This window comes from Felis catus, chromosome B1 (assembly GCF_018350175.1).
Source record: "Felis catus isolate Fca126 chromosome B1, F.catus_Fca126_mat1.0, whole genome shotgun sequence".
NCBI lineage: Eukaryota > Metazoa > Chordata > Mammalia > Carnivora > Felidae > Felis > Felis catus.
Genome location: NC_058371.1, coordinates 26,354,762 through 26,375,105, shown reverse-complemented (window position 1 = coordinate 26,375,105; position 20,344 = coordinate 26,354,762). Strand labels below are relative to the sequence as shown.

The window sequence follows — 20,344 nt, the reverse complement described above, 5'->3', positions numbered from 1 at the left end:
GGTGCTTACATGGGGCCAGTGGAGTCAAGAGTTTGATTGTGGACATGTCAGCATCCAGGTGACAGTGCTTCATAGGTAGTTGCATCTTGCTCCGATGTATCAGTGAAAACTCAAGACAGGGGAAATGGAGGCCATGGCAAGGCAAGGGGCCTCGTCAAGTGATGGGCTCCGCACAGATCGAGCTGCTCCGAGAATTGGTTCCTTCGAGGCGCTACCCTTTCCCCAGGTGAAGCTAGTCCTGTTTGGCGATGCGACACTTTCTAATGGGCTTTAATGGCGTCAGGATTGCATTCTTTTCTTTGTCTAACTGTATTTAGGCTTCAGTTTGGAAGCCAGCTACATCTGTTTCAAAACGAGATGCCATTGAAATATAAGGAGTTCATTCTTGTTCTTAATGACCCCTTTTGAGAGGCTAGGCCAACGAGTTCTGGGTTTCCATTGTTGGTGCCATACTTCCCAGATCATCATGGATGCTCGTTGCTTGTTTACAGTGGCCCCAGGTCCAGTCTGCATCTCCTGGGAATGAGACTCGGGCAGGGGGAGTAGGTAAAGCGAAGCTCATGTTGAATGAGGACCCCAGCTACAGTAGGCTCTCCTATGGTGTTTGTTTATGCGGGTGGGAGATCCCCACCGTGTGCAGAAGAAACAAGCTGGACCGTCTCAGGGCTCCTTCCAGCCTTAAGTTTGTGGGCTTCTCTGGTCTCCCAGGCCCCTGCAGGGGCTCCTCGGCTCCCCGCACCTAGCCTGACAGTCACTCCTTTTCCCTCCGAGAAAAACATATTTGCAGAAATCTTCTCATCTTCCCTGTTAGGAGACCGGCAAATGTACGACTTCTGATCAGCCTAGTATTTCCGAATCAGGTCGATTTTGATAAGGCTGTTGGGCCAGTGTTTTAAATTTCTGGCCAGGTAGGGGCGCCTGGGCCACTCAGTCGGTCAAGCGTCCGGCTTCAGCTCAGATCATGATCTCGTGGTTCATGAGTTCGAGCCCCCACATCAGGCTCTGTGCCTGGAGCCTGCTTCGGATTCTGTGTCTCCCTCTCTCTCTGCCCCTCCCCCGCTCACACTCTGTCTCTCTTTCTCTCTCAAAACATAAATAAGCATTAAAAAAAAATTAAAGTTCAGGTCAGGCCATAAAAGTTCCTCCCATTTTCAGTTGGATGGAAAGCTACGGTTGGAGAGAGAGTTTTAGTCAGAACGCTTCCATGTGTCTGCGTGAACTTCTCCGAGCCTGGAACCGTTTCCAGTAAGAAGTAGGTGACAGGCTCTCCAAATAAAGAGTAACCTTTTGAAAGCACTTCAGTCCAGCGGCGGGGGCTTTTTATAATCCTCACTTGCATTTTGAGAGTGGGAAGGCCGAGCTGGGTTCGGGCTCAGCTTCTTCCCCCACCGCCTTCCCCCCCACACACTTTGATCTGTGAAGGATGTCTAATCCTTAGCCAAGTCTGTTGGAACTTTATCCAGAGCAGGAAAAAGGGAAATATTTTTCCTTTCTTGGGTGGATTTGTATTTCTATAAACCCTTAGCAATGAAAATGGAGCCAAGTGACAGGCCCGTGCGTCTGAGAGGCAAGTTGTTGAGTCAGTGACAGAAGGGGAAGGGGCAGTGCATCTTTCTGCCCCCGGCCAGCTTTGGTTTGGGTTAGACCCTGGCCGACCTTCTAAGGGTCACTGAGGACAGGATAGTGTTAAGTCCACATGAGCATTTTCCGGGGGCCGTTTCTGCCGAGCCAGAAGCCAACCAGTTAACTTCAGATCATAACTCTGGTGGGATATTCGTTACGTATGTAGTGGGTTCATTTGCTTCGCGTTTGTTGTTGCTGCTACGAGAGTAGTGTTGTGGAGGGCCTTAGCTGGCCTCTGTGAGTCACTTCAACTCTGGAAGCTTTACCTTCTCACATTATTGATTTACTTGCACGAATTTGTTGGCACTCATTGGACCAGCCCTTGGTACTTCTTATGGGTGGCGAGTTTTTAAAATGTGCTGACGTTGGGGCGCCTGGGTAGCTCATTCGGTCGAGCATCCAACTCTTGGTTCTGGCTCAAGTCATGATCTCACGCTTTGTGAGATAGAGCCTTGCATCAGGCTCTGTGCTGACAGCAGGGAGCCTGCTTGGGATTCTCTCTCTCCCTTTCTCCCTGCCCCTTGCCAGCTTACACTCATGCGTGCGTGTGAACTCTCTCTCTCTCTCTCTCTCTCTCAAAATAAATAAATAAACTTTACAACAAATAATAAAATAAAATGTGCTTGCCATTGGTACGAAATGCTTTCCTGTCAGAAAACCACCTCATCTAAGGTTCAAGTAGTGCCTCATAGTTCTATGTTTCTAGGATGAACGGTGGTTTATTTTTAGACATTCAAGAGAAATCTTGTATATAATCTGAAGGTAAGAGACCTTGTTTTGGTGTCATTGCAATTTGTGTGTTATCTGGGCTAATGTGGGACTGACGGAGACTTTGAGACCAGAAAGGGTGAAGAACTTTGATATAATCATTTCTGTTGCTAGTGTTCACTCTTTTAGATACAAAGGCCTTCCTGGTAGGCTCCTGAACTTACTGCACCTTCCCTGGAATCATTTCTCGTCCGTGTTAATAAATGCCGCCCCAGCCAGGTTCACCTGTTATCCTGGATGTTTAGTGCGGCTCCCAGGAATATTTATGTGGTGTCTGTTGGAACCTCACACTTAAAGGTGGAAGTCTCATGAAGTTTCAGCCTGGTATCTTGTCCCAGTGCTGTGACGAACGCCCGGGGAAGGCAACTCTGGTGATTCAGAGACCCTGAAGCTTTTCAGCAGGTGGGGAGTCTAGATAGAGGAGCGGCCTGAGTGGGGAGGGGATGGGGCTCTTACTCCACTGGCGGTGATGGAGATAGGGTGCTGTAGGAAAGGGGACTTGAGCGAGCCAAGCGTGAGGCAGTGGTAAGAGAGTATGGTACCAAGGATTGGATGTGTGCGAATAAAAAACCAAAAAAGGTAAACAGACATGAAGAAAAGGAAGTAGGAATTGTAATGTGAAGGAAGTGACAAAACTCAGGTGGCGCTTTGAAAAGAAATTGTGTTGGCAGTTTTCCCTCGGTTGAACTCTGGTCGAATGCTCTGGAAAGGGGCGCTGTGCTCTTAGGTCACAACTCTTCTGATCTAGAAGAGACCTGAGTCATTACCCACCAGGGAGGGGCGGGATGCAGCTCTTCTCGGCCTAGCACGCCTGAGGTATTCAGTCACTTCCGTGTGTCCCTCAACCAACTAAGCAAACAAAGCTTTATGTGATTAGTAAGCAGACATTACTATGAGGACAGTCATCCTCTCTTAGGAACTGGGCTAAACAAGGAGAAGCCGAGCTTGTTCACTCCAGGTGGAGCGTCTTCCATAAAAGGAATATGAAAGGTGTCCGTCATCTGTGCCCAGTGGGGCGGGTCCCCCTTGGCTTGGCTTCCACTACTCATCAGGAGAGTCTGAGGACTTCACAGGTGAGAATCGTTGTGTGAGTCATAGAAGGAATCAAGCGCGTGACCTTTGTTTTTCCTCTTGCCTGTAACTGTCACCACCGCCGGCCACCACCTTGGAGGACGCTGGGAGGAAGTTGAAGCCAAATGTTGACACTGAATTTGTCTAGTGCAGCCTGAGAGCAGGCCATGACGACTCACTGGCGATAGGTCCTGAGTCGCACCTCTAGTTCAAGGGCATCTCCATGACCCCAGTTGGCCTGCTTCTGTTTGGCTTAGAGAGTGTACTCTTACGGATAAGACTTTGTAAACTGTCCCCAAAGCCTCACGGCACAGAAGGGCATGTGGGCGGTTTTCTTTTTTCTTTTTTTGAAGAAGTCTCAGCTTTCAGAGTCAAAACTGGTCTTGGGAATGCAACAAATGGCTGGAGACGGCAATGTCTTTACGTTGCTAAATCGCCCAGAACTCAGTAGATGCCTACAATTTGAAGAATTGAAGGGCTGTATAGTGCAAATGAAAATACAGTTCTACAAGAAGTTCATAATTTCTGATGGTGTGAGTTTTTGCAGCTGCCTTTGGAATGCGTGCCTTAGGATGCATCCGGCTATTAAGCGGTCCTATCGTGGACTCATTTCCAAGAGGAACTAATTGAGCCAAAAGCAGACTCTGCTCACAGGAAGAAAGCAGCATCCCTGCAGTTTAGGGGACCAGTCTGAGTCCCAGAACTCTCTACAAGTACGTGTGGCCGAGTGCTGGACAGTATCTGTAGGCATCCCAGCTGACTTCCAGTGACCCAGCGGGAAGATTCCTGCCCAGTCTCCGGGTACCCGAGTGAGTTTGACAGCATGCTCCGCCCACCTCCAGACAGCTTCCCAGGCAATTTTGTCCTCGACCGGAGGATAGGTCCCTGCAGGCTGGCTTCAGCTAAGAGTGGGCGGGTCTGGCCTGGGGCAACCCCTCCGGGGGTCTGCACTATTCCCTATCCTGAGAAAGGTGATTCCCAGTGATGGGCACACTTCTGGCCCAGCTCTGTCTCTGCTCTTTACAAAGGCGTGCCCCACTCCCTCCTGCATGTCACTTTCTCTCCCCCTAAAAAGTTATAATTCACAATCAAAGGGCTGAGACCAAAGCTACTTAACAAAAGGGAATTTCTTTTAAAGTTGAGATTACCAAAACGTACAACCTGATCTCTTTATTTCATTTCCTCTGAGCGGTGGCCAACCAGGAGCCACCCAGCCATGGTCCTGTGGGGGAGGGGGGGGGGTGCGGGCATGGGGGGGTCCTCCTCTGAAATGGCAGCCAAGTGTACAGATGGTTATGTTGGAACCAGCAGATATCGGGGGGGTCTCTTCTGCCTTTTCTCACACCCTTAGGTGTGTACGGTGGCGTGTTTTTAAATTGAGCGTTTTAACGTCGGATGTTTACTTCTGCCGTGTATATACTTTCTGGGCTTTATTTTGTCTTAAGACAGTGTGTCCTGTTATCTCTATCCGGCCTTCCTCTTCCACATGAAGTAACCAGGGTGTAGTTCTCTGGTCTTTGCTGCCTGATACCTCGATGGGCTTGGAAAGTGGGGGACTTCCTGCTCACTGGTTTCAGAGGACGCTGCCTTTGCCCAGGGGAGATGTGGCAAACAGTATTCACGGATCTCAACATAGCTACATCCAGAGTCATATTTAATTGAAGTACAACAGTAGACTTTGGGGTGGGGAGAGCAAGGGGGTGAATTTTAGAATATTAGAGTGGAAGAGGTCCCGAAGACATCTAGATAGTTCCTTACCTAATAGAACCTATATACTTGTTTCTTTTACTGTCTAGACCACTTTGGCTGTTTTGAGGGATGTTCGTAATTTAGATCTTCATTCTGGATCAGGGAAGTGGCTTTTATTTGCACTAAAAAGAAATGGTAAGGGGCTTTTAATATTGCGATTTGACTCATCAGTATGACACATTTGTTGTATTCTGTGTAAAGTGCTCAATGCTTGAGAATTCTGATGCTTTGCAGAAAAAGATGAAAAAGTTCCTTCCACTTCTGTTGATTTTCTTTTTAAAAAAAAAAAAACATAATAAAACTTAGCGTTCTGTTCTTCCACAGGGGGGAAAACGGTTGATGTGGCAGCCTTTTAATGCCGGAAATCTTGAGCCGGAGTAATTAAGGACGGTTTTTCATAACTTTAACGGGCACAAGGAGACTGGGCAGTGGCCTAAAACAGCTTCGGTGAATGCAGTGTTCTGTTCTTCGGGCCAAAGTTCTGCTTTTTCAGGAAGACTGACTGCATTGTGTGCCGCACGTGAACAGACCATCTCCAACCGTAGAGAAAGCACTAGCATTCGAAACGCATTCCCCTTCGGTGTGCGGCCGGCATGCTTTCGCCTCGTTTTCTTACTGACTCAAACATAAAATAAATAAATAAGTAACCCCAGGACCATTTAAATCTCGAGGGACCGCTTTCCCTCTGAATTCATCTGTGTTCTTGGTCAGTTGATGTTTCTAATTAGAATGTAGCTCTAAGTGGACACTGACGCACAGAAATGTCAGTCTCATAATTTGTAACGACTACAGAGAATCCCGTCTTACTGGTGTGTCGGAGTTTTTAATCATTTCCCCAGTGTTGGACTTTTGAGAGGGTTACCAGGTTTTCACTGTTTTATAAATAGTGTTGCTATGAGCAATCATTGTATAATTTTTGTCAGAGAGAAAGGCCTACTTCCTGGAAGCAAGTTCCTGAAAATGGAAATATAACAGGTCACGTGTGTATTTATCCTTACTTCACCACTGGCACATTTTCTGTAAATGTAGCTTTTTTTTTTTTTTCCCCAGCTTCCACCAGCTTTGGGATTTATCTTTTTTACTGGCTTTTGCTAGTGATGACAGACGTGTCATAGATCTAACATTTTTTCATTTGAAGTTTTCAAATTTCTGGTGACGCGGTATTTTGCAGGTAAATCATTTACGGTCTAATCCTGGCGTACGGCTTTACTGTAGAGAATGTGGGTACGATCACATATTCGCATGAATTCTTTATATAGTTGGAAAATTAAGCTTTTCAAAAAAATCTCATCAGTATGTCATAGTGTCAAGAACTTACCGGATGCCGGACACAACATTTAACACTTTCTGTGTTATCTAATTTAATCATCACGATGTCCTTGCCTCGGGACAGTATTATGTGGTGGTTAAGAGTGAAGTCAGATAGTCCTGGGTCCAAATTTCCGCTTTGCCACTTCCTCCTTGTTGGTGAATACCTAACCGCTCTGAGCCTCCCTCGCCACCTCTGTATATAATGAGGACAGGATTGTAGGTACGTCATAGTGTTGTCATGAGGACTAAGTGACACGATACAATGACAGCCTAAGTGCATAATAAGTGCTCGATAAATGTTAGCTGCTACTGCGATCACCATTTTTTCTTCTGTGGTTGCTGTATGTCATTTACCTTGACGTATATAACAGCATGCTGGTAACGTGGAGTCCTGGATAATCGATGTGATGGGTCTTCTGAGACCGTGTTCTCTGCTCTTGGAGGTCTTTTGGAGTCCTGCAAATCAGTATTCTTCTGTCCTTCTCGTTGTCCTTCTAACATTTCAAAACTTTCCTCAGGGGGCCCTAACATACAGGACTACAGTTCCTTTTATGCACATGTGACTTTCTCAGATGCTGGGACCCTCCATATGAAAGGCCTTGACTTAGACTCCGGTATCCCCTGTGTCTCCTCACACACAGTAAGATCTCCCTATTTAGATACTGAGTGGCTGTTGCTTTTTCTAATGTTTATTTATTTTTTGTGAGACAGGGACTATACATGAACGGGGGACAGGCAGAGAGAGAGAGAGAGGGAGAGACACAAATCCAAAGCAGGCTCCAGGTTCCGAGCTGTCAGCATAGAGCCCGACGCGGGGCTCGAACTCACGAACTGCGAGATCATGACCTGAGCCGAAGCCGGACGCTTAACTGACTGAGCCACGCAGGCGCGCTGGCTAATATTTTAGCTTGAAAATCAAGTTTGTGTGCAAGAAACTTGAGATGACCAGCTTCTGTTTTAGTAGATAACACATATTATGAACCACTTTTGTATTTGTGATCATGTTTTTTGAGAGGAAAAGGCTGTTTTCCTCATTTTCTGAATCTAACGACAGGGCACATTCTTTCTGTCCTAAGAATCCCGGCACCTCGCAGGAGCCTGTTGGAGGGCGGGGACCTGCGGGAGATTGTGAACGGTTTAGCTTGGCTGCTCGGTTTTCTGCAGCCTCGAGTGGAGTTTTCACACCTGGGAGGCTTCTCCTCGCCTGCAGCTTTCATGCCCCCCCTGCGGCTGGCAGTGCTGCTGGGGGTAGGGCCTCCACGAAACCGGTTACCTGTCTCGGTAGGATACTGGGAATCTGGGGTAGGGGGCACTAAAGCTGTCAGTTTAATAAAAATTCATAACGGGCGCTTAACGGTCTACTGCAAATAATTGCAACCCTGGCAAATGGGTCCACTCCCCCAAAACCAGCTGCGATCCCGCGCGCTCGGGCGGCTGCAGGAGGCCTGTGGGCATTCTGCCCACCAGGAGAGCGTTCCCAGGGGAAACCACGGAAGCTGAGTGTGTCCAGGCCTTGGGGGTGATCCTGGGGACAGAAAGCGCAGAGTAGAAATGTCAGGTAAGGAAGCAAGCGACAGGGGGCTTAGAACCAGGGTCGCAGACCTCGTCCCGTCTCCCCGGGGATGCACAGCTCTCCATGACACTTGGAACAGACCCGCCAGACTCAGAGGGTTTCTGACTTAGAAGGTCGCGTTTGGACCAAATGACTTCCAACTTTCCGTCCAGCTCTAACGTGCTACACCACTTTGGTTCGTGTTATGGCCTTGGTAGCATTTTAGTGTTTACATTTTTAACTTGCATTTTTATGTTTTGGAACCTTTCCTTAGTTGGTGTCAGAGTATGGCTCTGATACCCATGTATCCGTGGTACAAGCTAATCATGTGAAATTACCTTTTGCAGTCGTTGGGTGTTTATAGTAGTTTGGCTAAGGAACTTCAAATTACATTCAGTTCATATTGTCCAAAGCCACGGAAAAATGCTCAAAGCAGGAAACGAATGTCTTATCGCAAAACTGCAAATATGTCAACGCTTAGTTCATTATGTAAGAAGAGTGTTTTTAGATTGCTCCTTTAGAAGAGACGTGTTCTGGCGTAAAGAAGCAGTTCCCGCTTTGGGAGGTCTTGGACGGTCGTGGCAAAGAGTAAGCATCCCAGAGATGGCTTCCCAAGGTCACATTCCAAGCCTGCCACTCGCCTGCCCTCAACTCGGGGTACGCCACATAACCTCCCTGACCTCATTTGTAAAGTGAGGATGACCCTCCTAGAGACATCGCACAGACGAAATGAGAGGTACATTTAAAGGTCACTGCTGGCACGTGGGCGTGCCTCACCAGTGTGAGAGTTCCGCTGAAGGTGAGGCATTTCAAAATACGGTATTTTGACGCCAAGGACTTTCTAATCATCCCTTGTTGGCTTAACTTTGGGTTCATTAGAATTTTTTTTAATTTTGGGGCGCCTGGGTGGCGCAGTCGGTTGAGCGTCCAACTTCAGCCAGGTTACGATCTCGCGGTCCGTGAGTTCGAGCCCCGCGTCAGGCTCTGGGCTGATGGCTCGGAGCCTGGAGCCTGTTTCCGATTCTGTGTCTCCCTCTCTCTCTGCCCCTCCCCCGTTCATGCTCTGTCTCTCTCTGTCCCAAAAATAAATAAAAAACGTTGAAAAAATTTAAAAAAAAAAAGAATTTTTTTAAATTTTAAATTTATTTTTATTTCTCGAGAGAGGTGGAGGGAGAGTGCATGCAAGCAGGGGAGCGGCAGGGGGAGAAGGAGGGAGATAATTTTTTTTTAACACTTTGTTTATTTTTGAGGGACAGAGAGAGAGCGTGAGCAGGGGAGGGGCAGAGAGAGGGGGAGACACAGAATCTGAAGCAGGCTCCGGGCTCTGAGCCGTCAGCACAGAGCCTGACGCGGGGCTCGAACTCACGAACTGTGAGATCACGACATGAGCTGAAGTGGGAGGCTTAACTGACAGAGCCATCCAGGCGCCCCTGGGGCCCTGAGAATTTTCAAATCAGTTCTACTAAGTGATGGCTGCCAAAGGGCTGATGTTTATTTTCAGTAGCATCTTTCCCCAGTCGGCAAACGTTTTGTGTCCTTGGTTTGGTCCGTTTACTTTCTAGGTTTACGTAGGGGGATTTAGGCAGTAGCAAGTGCTGTCCTCAGCTAGAAGCTAGTTACTGAATTTTCTCTGAGCGACAGCACAGTGCCAGCCGTGAGAACAGAGAGAGGGCAGGGTGCTGCCGGTAAGTAGACGAGGTGGAGGGGAAAGTAAGGAATGGAAGTCCTTACTGCTCTTTGGGATTTAACGGTCTAGTTGGAGAGAGATGAGATCCGGGCGTGCAGAGGACACAGATTTCCTCTGGGTGTTGTGGTAATGCATTAAGTTAACTGTCTGTTTTTACTAGACCCCATTAGTCATAACATAGTCTTATGCTGGTGCTTTCAAATCCCCACACAGACCTACCCAGGATATCCTCTTGCCAGTGTGAAGCTGGGCTGTTTACCTAGATAACACCTTTGGTCGGCTGCGTGTCGAGATCATTTGTGCAGGGCTTCGTTGAAGGGCTGCTACAGTCTGTCCGAATCCCATCTGCCCCAAATGCTAATTATGAACACCTCCTTGGCAGCTTCTCCGGGCCCTAGGGATCCGCGCTCAATTTGCCACAACATCTAGATAAAGACCTCCGGAGTCAGTCGAAAAGGAAGGTGAGGAAAATAGCGGCAGATGCTGTCTTTGTCTGGAAGGATGGCCTCTTCGCCACAGCCATTAGAACGTTCTCCATGGTGATGCAGATGAGAATGTAGGCGGCGGGCAGGGAGCAGGGCCGGTTTGCGATTCTGGGCGCATATCTGTTCTCTTGAGTCCGTTGTCTGTAGACAACTCACTACCTGCCCTCCTCCCGGCTTCCCCAGTCCCCGGGTGCTGCATTCCTCTATGGAATGGTCCCATTATGAAGGCACACCTCATTAACGCATTTTCTCTCTCCTCCTGCAGGGGAGTTGCTGAGTCAGCCCAGACCAGAAGGAGTGGCCGAGATCATTTGCCCGAAGAACGGCAGCGAGCGAGTGAATGTTGCCTTGGTTTACCCACCTACACCGACTGTGATCAGCCCCTGTTCCAAGTGAGTTCCAAACACGGTAGCCCCGGTCGCTCACTCCCCATCCTGCTCTGGTAGGTGTGATACAAAAGGCCGAGTGAAAGTGCCTTCCAGCAAACTTTGGATGCTCTCCCAAGGCAGACCTAGGTATCTGGGTGACACAGGCACCATGGCTTATGTAGCAAACTAGGAATTTTTATTTTTCATTGTTTATGATTTCTTTTTTTTTTTTTTTTTTTACTTTTGCTGATTAAAAGTGAGAGCATTTGAAAAAAAAGCATTTTTTAACAGCTTTATCGAGCTGTCATTTCATAGGCAATACGGTTCACTCATTTAAGGTGTGTAGCTGGTTTTTAGTAGATTTGCAGGTATAATCATCCAAAAAGAACATTTTTTTTTATGGAAAGTGAGCGCCCACTAAGTAAGAAAAGCCTACAGCAAATCCGTGGTAGACAATTTGTTTCTGTAGGTCTCTGATTCTCAGCCCTTGATAATCATGGCTGTGCAGATTGCCCCCACCGTCCCCCAAACGGCCTGAAACACAGAGAATGTACACGTGTGAACTTTTAGTTACAGTGTTTACTTGGTATTACAGATCGAACTCCTCCTGTTTTGGGATTTTGTTTAGTTCTTTTTGTAGTGTTAAGAACCACAGGCCACTTTTAAAGTGTGATAAAATCCCTTTCCGCTGCAAATCTTGCAAAGGAGTAGGGCACAGTCTTCTTGGAGATGCTCCGGGAGACAGCAGCGACGTGGCTTGTAGGGCAAAGCATTCATGCGGCAAGCTTGAGTTTTTCTTCCGAGCTGACCCCATAGAATTTTGTTTTCACAGACGAGCTTTTTATAGGGAGGTTCTGCAGTTTGCATCTGAAAATGGTGGCCTGTCCACCTCACCTTGAGAGACTCGTTATGGGGTGGGTTCCACAAGAGCCCAGGCCTCAGCCCGGAAGTACCCGTTTGCCTGACTTTCGAGTGTTGTCTGCAGAGCGAGGTGTTCAGTGGGTGCTCATTCCTTAGCGGCTGCAGTAGAAGGGTGCTTTGTCCAAACCAAGTGACTCATTAGAACATCCCTAATTCATCTCTGCTGGAAGATGTCACCAAACACCCACGGGAAACTCTTATCTAATGCTGTGTATTCAGAATGCTATTTTAGCTAACACACACATGGACTAACTCCTCACGCACGGGGCCCATAGGACATTGGGAAATTGTGAAGCACTTCTTACGATTACATAGTAGCTTCATACTAACCAGAGCACCCCTTGTCCCTGTCTGTTGTATGAATATATCAAACACAAATGTGATTGTTCTTTGGTGGACGTTGGCCCCTTTCTTTCAGAAACACAGTGGGGAGAGGATGAGGGGGGCTTACAGAAGTAGCAGGGGGTGAGGGAAACCGTTGCACTGGCGTAGGTTTTCCTGAGCAAGCACAGACGTTAACCTCTTGTTTCGCCATAGCCGCGTGGCGTTTAATAGGCGAGATAGAGGTAGAAGTTAAAGTATCAGTTTGCATAAGAAACCACAGTGGCAGCCAGCCAGCTTTATCGGTGCTTTCCCATGGGCTTCTCGTTGTGCTGCCACAGAAAGACATTTATACCAGCCTGGAAAAAAAAAAAAACAAAACAAAAAACGCTATCACCTCCTCTGTCTCTCACACGTTATTATACTTAAATTGAATAAGCAGCTTTAAGGTCTTGGGTAATCAGAGCCGCGTAGCCTCAGACATCTAGATGCTGGAGAGAATACCTTTAGGGACTGAACTGGTTTTGACCTAGCTATGTGAATAGTTTTATTTCAAAATGGATTTTTTTGTTTTGTTTTGTTTTGTTTTAAAGCCTCATACAATGGACAGCGGGTTTGGAGTGTAAGTCTCCATTCTAAATGAAGGAATATCCATGAAAACAGACAGACACTCAGGTCTGGCCCTGCCCAGTGGAGGTCTGATTTATGTCGATGACTGTGTATTGAAAGCAGGAGATTTGGGGGACTGAGGAGGAAAGCCGTCACAGGTGGTGGTTATTATGTAGTCACAGCTTGGGTCTGAACCTGACGATTAAACTTGGGGGTGCCAACAGGCAGTAGAAATTAGGAGTCTGGACCACTGCACTGGCTTTGCAACTCTAGGCCGGTTAACTTTTTAGCAAGGCATAGTAGAGTGATCTTTTACTTCTCTATCATCCCATTAAAATGCAGGTGGGTGGTTGACATCCATCTTTCTTCATCGGGCATATGTATGTGAATTTCCAGAGGGAAGGGCCAGGCACTAGTCTTTGGAAAAAACGATAGTCCCCCTGATGATTCTAATGTGTGTATGCTGGACTTTATGATCTCCGGGCCTCCCTCCATGCCTCTAAGCGTGGGCTCCCTGGCCAGTGGGCTTTTATCTTTGTCTATAGAGCCTGTCTCTGGTCAGCAACCGATTGTCAGCACCAAGGCAAAGCTGATCCGTGTGCTACATGGATCAGTAACTTATTGTTCAAATCAGGAAAGGATTGAGGTTGACAGGAGGGCTCTTAATAATTATTCCAGGACAGCAGGCCAGCCAGTAAACTCTTCAAGGCGTACAAGAATTGTCACCCTACTCCTGTGTCATTGATCTAGATCTCATGGTGGTTTTTTGAAAAGACAGTCCAAGCTCTTTAACCAGCTTACTCCTCTCCTTTACAGGTCAAATCAGAGACTTGTCATTTAACTGCCTGCCTTTGACCATGTGTAAAATAATGGTGCTGCCATGCGCTTTATAAAGAAAAACCATCGATGACTGTTATTTAACTGGATCTTCCTTATAAATTCCAAGTTTTTCTATTTCTCATTTAAAAATTTTTCTGTGTTTTATTTCCCTATGGGGAGAGACAGAGAATAAAGAGTAAGTAGTGATTTTTTTTTTTAAGACGATTTACTTTCATCCATTGTTTTGGTGATTGGTGGTTGGGGTCCCTACCAGCTTTCCATTGGGAAAAGGTCGCATGAAAGAAATGCCTCTACTGTACCTCTCCCTCCAGGGGGATACTGAGGAGCTGAGTGGCTTCTTGTCTTTGCTAATTATCAGATAGAAATATGAGTCCTCTCCATACTCAGGCTCTTCTGGGCTGATTTTCAAGGATATTTGCTTTTGAGATGAGGTGAAGACTCACCTAATGACACATTTGCTAGGTCGCTCTGAAAACTTCTTACCTCCTTAAGGATGTGGATTCTGTCTGATACACTTTTTAAATAATTCAGTGATTATTGACATTTATTATGTGGTTCACAGCCATCACCACTATCGAATTTTAGAACATGTTCATCACTCCTAAAGAAACCTGTGCCCTCTTGTGTCTAATACAACACATATAGTTCCGGGCAGGCAAGAAATTTTTTCGTACCGCTTTCAGAATGGCTTTGCTGCTTAGTGTGTTGGTATTAAGCAGACTTGTGAGTTTCAAAGAAATTCTCATCACGTGTTATTCTTGGCCTCGTTCAGTCTAAAGGCAGTGAATTGACTAGCACCCCCACCCCCAATGCCAGCCCCCCATTTATTGGACAGTAGAGAAGTGGGGCTGCTTGCAGGGAGACCTGCCTCCTTCAGACCTTTTTTCTCTTTCTTTCTTTTTCTTTTTCTTCCTTCCTTCCTTCCTTCCTTCCTTCCTTCCTTCCTTCCTTCCTTCTTTTAGCATAGGAGGCAATGTTTTAAAACACAAACTTATTTTGTAGAGAAGCTTTGGGTTCACGACAAAATTGAGCAGAAGGTACAGAGAGATCCCACATCCCTCCTGCCCCACTCTGCACAGCTTCCCTCCACCAGAGTGGCACATTTGTGGTACTAGATGGGCCCAAGGTCCCACAGTTTACTTCATCGTCACTCAAGGTCCACAGTTTACTTCAGGGTCCACTCTTGGTGCTGCACGTTCCATGGGTTTCTATGTCTGCCATTGTAGTATGAAAGGCAGTATTTCCATTGCTTGCCCTAAAGGTCCTCTTCCTCCTTCTCTTTATTTATTCCTCGGTCCCCGCCTCCTCCTTAACCCCCGGCAACCGTTGACCTTTTCTCTTCAGCCTCAGTGAAGTATAAGCGACAAATAAAATCGTACGATGGCTAAAGTGTTCATCGTGGTGATGTGATATATGATGCATTGTGAGAGCTTCTCACCACCTCGCTAATCACCCCGTCCGTCACTTCCCATCCCTTTCCGCCAGAAATTCTGGTCGGCCGGACTGACCCCTAGGCATTAAAGGGATACTGAGTCTTGGACATTATGAGTCGTTAAAGGCAGAGTCCTACTTTCAGTGGGAAAAGTAAGGAGAAAGTAGATTCATTGTTTTAATTTATTTTTGAAAACTTTATCTGTGAATTCCTGTCTTTGTCCTGCTGCTCTGTACATTGAGACACTTAAAATTCCAGTTCAGAAGGGAAGTGTGAACTTCTTGAAGCGAATGGCAGCTCACTGTTTGCTTTTAATTTTAGGTACCCTGTACGATGTTCCTCTTTCTCATTTCCAAAGAGGTTTAGAGGAACCCAGCCCCCACCAAGTATATACTCAGATAAACTGCTAGATAACCCAATTTATCTACTGCTTTTCATTAAATAAGTTCTTTTTTTTTTTTTTTTTTTACTTTTTTTAACGTTTATTTATTTTTGAGACAGAGACAGAGCATGAACAGAGGAGGGGCAGAGAGAGAGGGAGACACAATCCAAAGCAGGCTCCAGGCTCTGAGCTGTCAGCACAGAGCCCAACGCGGGGCTCAAACTCACGGATTGTGAGATCATGACCTGAGCCGAAGTCGGATGCTTAACTGACCAAGCCACCCAGGCGCCCCTAATGTTTATTTATTTTTGAGAAAGAGAGAGAGAGAGACAGACAGGACATGAGCAGGGGAGGGGCAGAGAGAGGGGGAGACACAGAATCCCAAGCAGGATCCAGGCTCTGAGCTGTCAGCACAGAGCCCGACATGGGCTCGAACTCACAAACCGCGAGATCATGACCTGAGCCAAAGTCGGGTGCTTAACCAACTGAGCTGCCCAGCCGCCCCTCTACTGATTTTCATTTAAAAGACAGGATCCGGGGCGCCTGGGTGGCGCAGTCGGTTAAGCGTCCGACTTCAGCCAGGTCACGATCTCGCGGTCCGTGAGTTCGAGCCCTGCGTCGGGCTCTGGGCTGATGGCTCAGAGCCTGGAGCCTGTTTCCGATTCTGTGTCTCCCTCTCTCTCTGCCCCTCGCCCGTTCATGCTCTCTCTCTGTCCCAAAAATAAATAAACGTTGAAAAAAAAAATTTAAAATAAAAGACAGGATCCAATAGGTTAGCATCTAGAAATGTGTTACCTGAAGGCATACTGAAACGCAACCCACATTCTTCCATGTGGTTTCCTAATGGACAGACCCTGGAACATACAGGACATGGGAATATATCATTTTTATTTCCTGACAGTTGCCGTTTCTCTTGTGGTGGTTCCGTGTCTGTCTGCACTCCATGTGGAAGGGTGGCAATGAAAAGGGAAGCAGATTCTGATTTGGGCAGGTCATGTGTTACAGAATTGGAAAATATGGGCCGGTTTGAAAGTTGTCAAGCTAAGCTTTCTCCTTTTCCAGAAAGTGCGACTAATGATAAAAAGGGCCGAGACACTGCATCTCAGAACTACCTCTTACACTTGGGTTATTGTATATATACGTTTGTAAGTAGTCCCAAGGATACAGTGATTGCTTCGCGTGAGAATTTGGCAGTTACATTGTTACCACACAGGGATATTTACGACCAATTGAAATAGCCCTTTATAAAAAGTAGCATGAAGACACTGTCGCCTTTATCTTATCAGATAAACGGGCAAAGTAGGTTTAATTACGCTCAGGTTCGTTAATATGGACCTGATCATTTCTTTTTACAAGAGCCACGGAGCAGCACAAACTTGGCTTTAGAACGATGGGGGATTTTTCAGTGACCACAGGATTGTGAAACACGGAGGGTGGGGATGGTGTGGTATTTCAGAAGGAAAGGAAGCGGAATGTGGAGGTGGCCTGTGGGGTGGATCATGCTGATTGATTTGTGTTGATTTGCTGTGTTTTTTGCAAGGAGTGAGACCGCTCATTGCCTCTCTCCTTTCACAGGCGAGGGGGAATAGTGTCTCTTGATTATTTAGTGCCCCATCAGCCACACTGATACTAGAATTTGTTCCCTCTCTGCTTAGGTATCTCCATACTTTCTTGGAAAATTAAGTGGAAAAGATAGTGCTTCTTTCCCTTATGTCATCATTTTTACTGTACCCAATCTGTGACTTTAGGAGCACCAAGTTTTAAGGGTAAGTCTCCGGGAAGCAGAGAGGGTTTCTTGAATTAGGGACTTCCTAAGGACCTGAGAGTTTAGGGGAAAACGGGGGTGGGGTGGGCTTTGGGATGAAGAGATCTCTTCATATATAGAGCAGGGCATTTTAAGGTTACAAATCTTTTGCTTATTCAGAATCAAGACAACATTGAGAATTAAGAATCAGGAAACTGCTTGATTCTTTGGCCTAACTTATGATATTGCATACGTTAGTAATCTCAGTTCCTTGCTGGAAGAAAGAAGGCATTTTGTTTTTAAGATTACCTTTATTATTTTTATTTTTAGAGACAGAGAAAGAGCACGCATGCATGAGCAGGGTAGGGGCAGAGGGAGAGAGAGAGAGAGAATCCTAAGGAGGTTCCAGGCTCTTGGGGAGCCTGATGCGGGGCTCGATCCCATGACCCTGGGATCATCACCTGAACCGAAATCAAGAGTTGGGTGCTCAGCTGCCTCAGCCACCCAGGCGCCCCAAAAAAAGTCGTTTAAAAAAATGTAATATGCACGAATGTAACATCACGAAAAGCTCGAGCGGATGGACACAGCAAATCGCTTCTTAAAAGTAGTGTTTGCCTTTATTTTCTCAAGGCAGTTTGGGCGCTGGAGTTACACCGCCCGAGTGTGAATCTTTGCCATCTGTTGGTGCCGTGGCTGTAGAGCTCTGTCAGAAGCGGATCCCAGAAGCGGTTGTCTTGTGGGGTTGTCGTGAGCATTTAGAGAGGCCATTGCTGGGGAGGCCAGATAGCATTATTCCTTCCACAGAGCAAACAGCGCTCAATAAACTCAGTTGCTGCCTTTTCCACTAGGAATATTAATGGTGTGCACCATGGGTGGCATATCAAGGTAATCATAAAAAAACTTCAAAGGCAGATATAGATACTAGAATAAAATGTGCTCACCGACTTGCCTAGCAACATTTACTTATTTAAAAAAAAAATTGTTTATTTTTGAGAGAGAGAAAGTGCAAGTGGGGGAGGGGCAGAGAGCGAGGGAGACACAGAATCCGAAGCAGGCTCCGGGCTCCGAGCTGTCCGCACAGAGCCCGACGCGGGGCCCGAACCCACGAACGGTGAGATCATGACCTGAGCCGAAGTGGGGCGCTCAACCGACTGAGCCACCCAGGCGCCCCAACATTTAGTTGATTAACTGAGGTGCCTGCCCAGGGAGGGTGCACGTTTGTGCTGGACAGGTGGTGGCAGGGGGGCTGGCCTGCCTTGCCAAGTAACCGGGGAAGATCCCTTTACAAGGCCACCTGGAGTGTCCTGGCCCCATCCTCAGGGGGGAAAGTGAGGATGAGCGGTATCATTTCTTTCATATTATAATCACAAACGCCTGCAGTGCCAGATGAACAAAACCCCCCAACGCACTGGCTCACTGGCCCCTCACCGCCCTGTAAGTCACATAGGCCAGGGGTCTCTGGACTCCAGACCAGGCCGCGTGCCGACAGTCACAGTCACCGAGTGACGCGCCTCGGCCTGAAACCCACACCGTGGGTCCCAGTTGAGTGCTGTTTTCACACAAGCTCTTACGCATTTGTCTTAGATTGTAGTATCGTAACAGAGCCTTGCACATACGGTAAGGCCAACAGATCAGGAAGTGACTGCCACTGAAAAAGACAGCTTAGGACTCACAGGGCCCTAGAGGAGGGTGTATGCTGTGCCATGGGGGGTGGGGGGGGGACGGAAACGAGGCACAGAGAGGGGACTGTGCCCAAGAGTGCGAGTTTGCCGAGGGCGGGTGCTGGCTGGGCTCCGCGGGCCTGAGCGGCTCGGGCGGGCCTCGGGGCACAGGGAGGGTCCCTGGTTGCCTGGCACGTGGCCCTGGAGTGAGGGTGGCCCGCAGTGTCGGAGCCTGATAAAGGCGGTGGCTGAGAGGTGTGGGCTCCGGATAGCGTAGCGGGTGGGTACCGAGAAGCGCGCTCACGTCGGTGTTGTTTAGGGTCTGTAGGAACCTGCTAGTGCGGGGGGAGGGGAGGCCTCCAGGGGCAGCGAGGGCCCGGATGTCGAAGAATCCCAATACAGAAAATAAAAGACCTGATTAATTGATTAATACAACATGGTAGAGCCTCAGTTTCAGCCTGAGCTTCTAAATACCTGGACCGTGTGTGCTGTGTTCCAGGAAGAGCAGGTGCAGAACCCCGAGAGGATTCTGGGTCTGAGCCCCCATGCTGTCCTTTCCCCAGCGCCCCACGGCAGCTCCCTTGGGTGGCCCGCGGGCTCTAGGCTTCAGTGGTGTGAGTTACTGGCTTGCCCCTCAACGCTCCTCGTGGGTCTGCTTCCCGCCTCGGGGAGTGGCGTTGCTTCGCTCCCGTCCGCCGAGCCAGGGGCTGCGGCTGCAGACACACAGCCTTCCCGAGACCTGTTCTCCCGTCTTATCCGTGTATCTTGACACGAGTAAATTTGGCCACACAACCGTCTCTTTGGCCCTTCCTTTCCTCTAGATGCACCTGTCCCTGCCAAGATACCTGTGACTGAGTCTCAACTGGCCTCCGTCCCTCTAATGTCTTTTTTTTCCCCTACGAACCAATATTATCTTTCAACGCCGGACCCTCGCCACTTCTGTGTTTAAAAGCCTCAAGTGGCTTCCTGTTGATTATAGGCTCTGGGTGCCCTTGCTTCGACATCCTTGTGCTTCTGTCTTACGTGTGGCTCCGGGGAACAGACAGCCAGACACAACTGTCTGCATTTCCGAAGGCTTGTTGGGTTCCGTGAGGAAAACACTTGCATCCCTCTCACAAACCCAGAACTCGAACCACCAAAGTTAACTGCGTGGTGGAGATGAGAGTTTTCACACTGCCATCCTCTTTACGTTAGATTTCTTTTCTTATTACTCGAATTTGAGGCAGTTGTCAAAACTTTCTCTACTGGGAAGTTTGCTATATATTAATAGGCCTTCAAAAAGTCTTCGTGGCTGAGTGCCATAGAAACCTATCCCCAGGGCTCCGAACATCCCAACCTGGCTTTTGGCTGTCAAGCACGCTGTGGAGTCAAGTAACCCTTGCTAAAGACTGGCTCTCTCGCACCCTGGTGTGTTCCCTCCAGAAGTTATTTAACCTCTGGGAACCTTCGTTTCCTTCTTGGTGAATGTAGAGTACGATGGAGCTTACCCCATAGGCGTGTTATGAGTTGAGGATTAATCCAGTAATGCACTGCAGTGAGTGGGTGTGATTCCTGATGTGTAGTAAGTTGTTAGTAAACGGAAGGTGCGTTTTTTTGGTAATGTTAACTAATATTTTACAAAGTGTCTGTGAAATCAAGCACCATTGAGAGATGGGGGGGGGATGGAGGGACTGCATGTCATTATAGGAAGGGTGACATAAGGGATGAGGACCTTTGACCTCTTTCTCTCTAATCATTTTGTCTGAATTGAATGCCACTCTGTTTAATTAGGTGGCGATACAGGAGTTTATTTTATATTCATCCAACTCCAGCTTTTAGTT

At 47.6% G+C, this 20,344-nt stretch overlaps 1 protein-coding gene and 1 long non-coding RNA gene across 6 annotated transcripts in view; both read left to right on the top strand.

The window, feature by feature from the left end:
* MFHAS1 (multifunctional ROCO family signaling regulator 1) overlaps positions 1-20,344 on the top strand; it is a 101,211-nt gene that overhangs the window by 77,708 nt on the left and 3,159 nt on the right. The window contains exons 2-4 of one of the 5 annotated variants that reach the window (XM_023252427.2): positions 10,512-10,638; positions 13,282-13,480; positions 16,775-16,885. In XM_023252427.2, the coding sequence (XP_023108195.2) occupies positions 10,512-10,638; positions 13,282-13,306 (152 nt within the window). In that variant the 3' untranslated portion in view covers positions 13,307-13,480; positions 16,775-16,885. Of the gene's footprint in view, positions 1-10,511; positions 10,643-13,281; positions 13,481-16,774; positions 16,886-20,344 lie in introns of those variants that run through there. The other 4 variants (XM_023252426.2, XM_023252428.2, XM_023252425.2 and 1 more) reach the window with 4 other exon arrangements.
* On the top strand, positions 1,012-7,869 carry LOC123384797. Its single transcript, XR_006596382.1, has 2 exons — positions 1,012-4,271; positions 5,536-7,869. It is a non-coding gene; the product is annotated as an uncharacterized LOC123384797 (long non-coding RNA).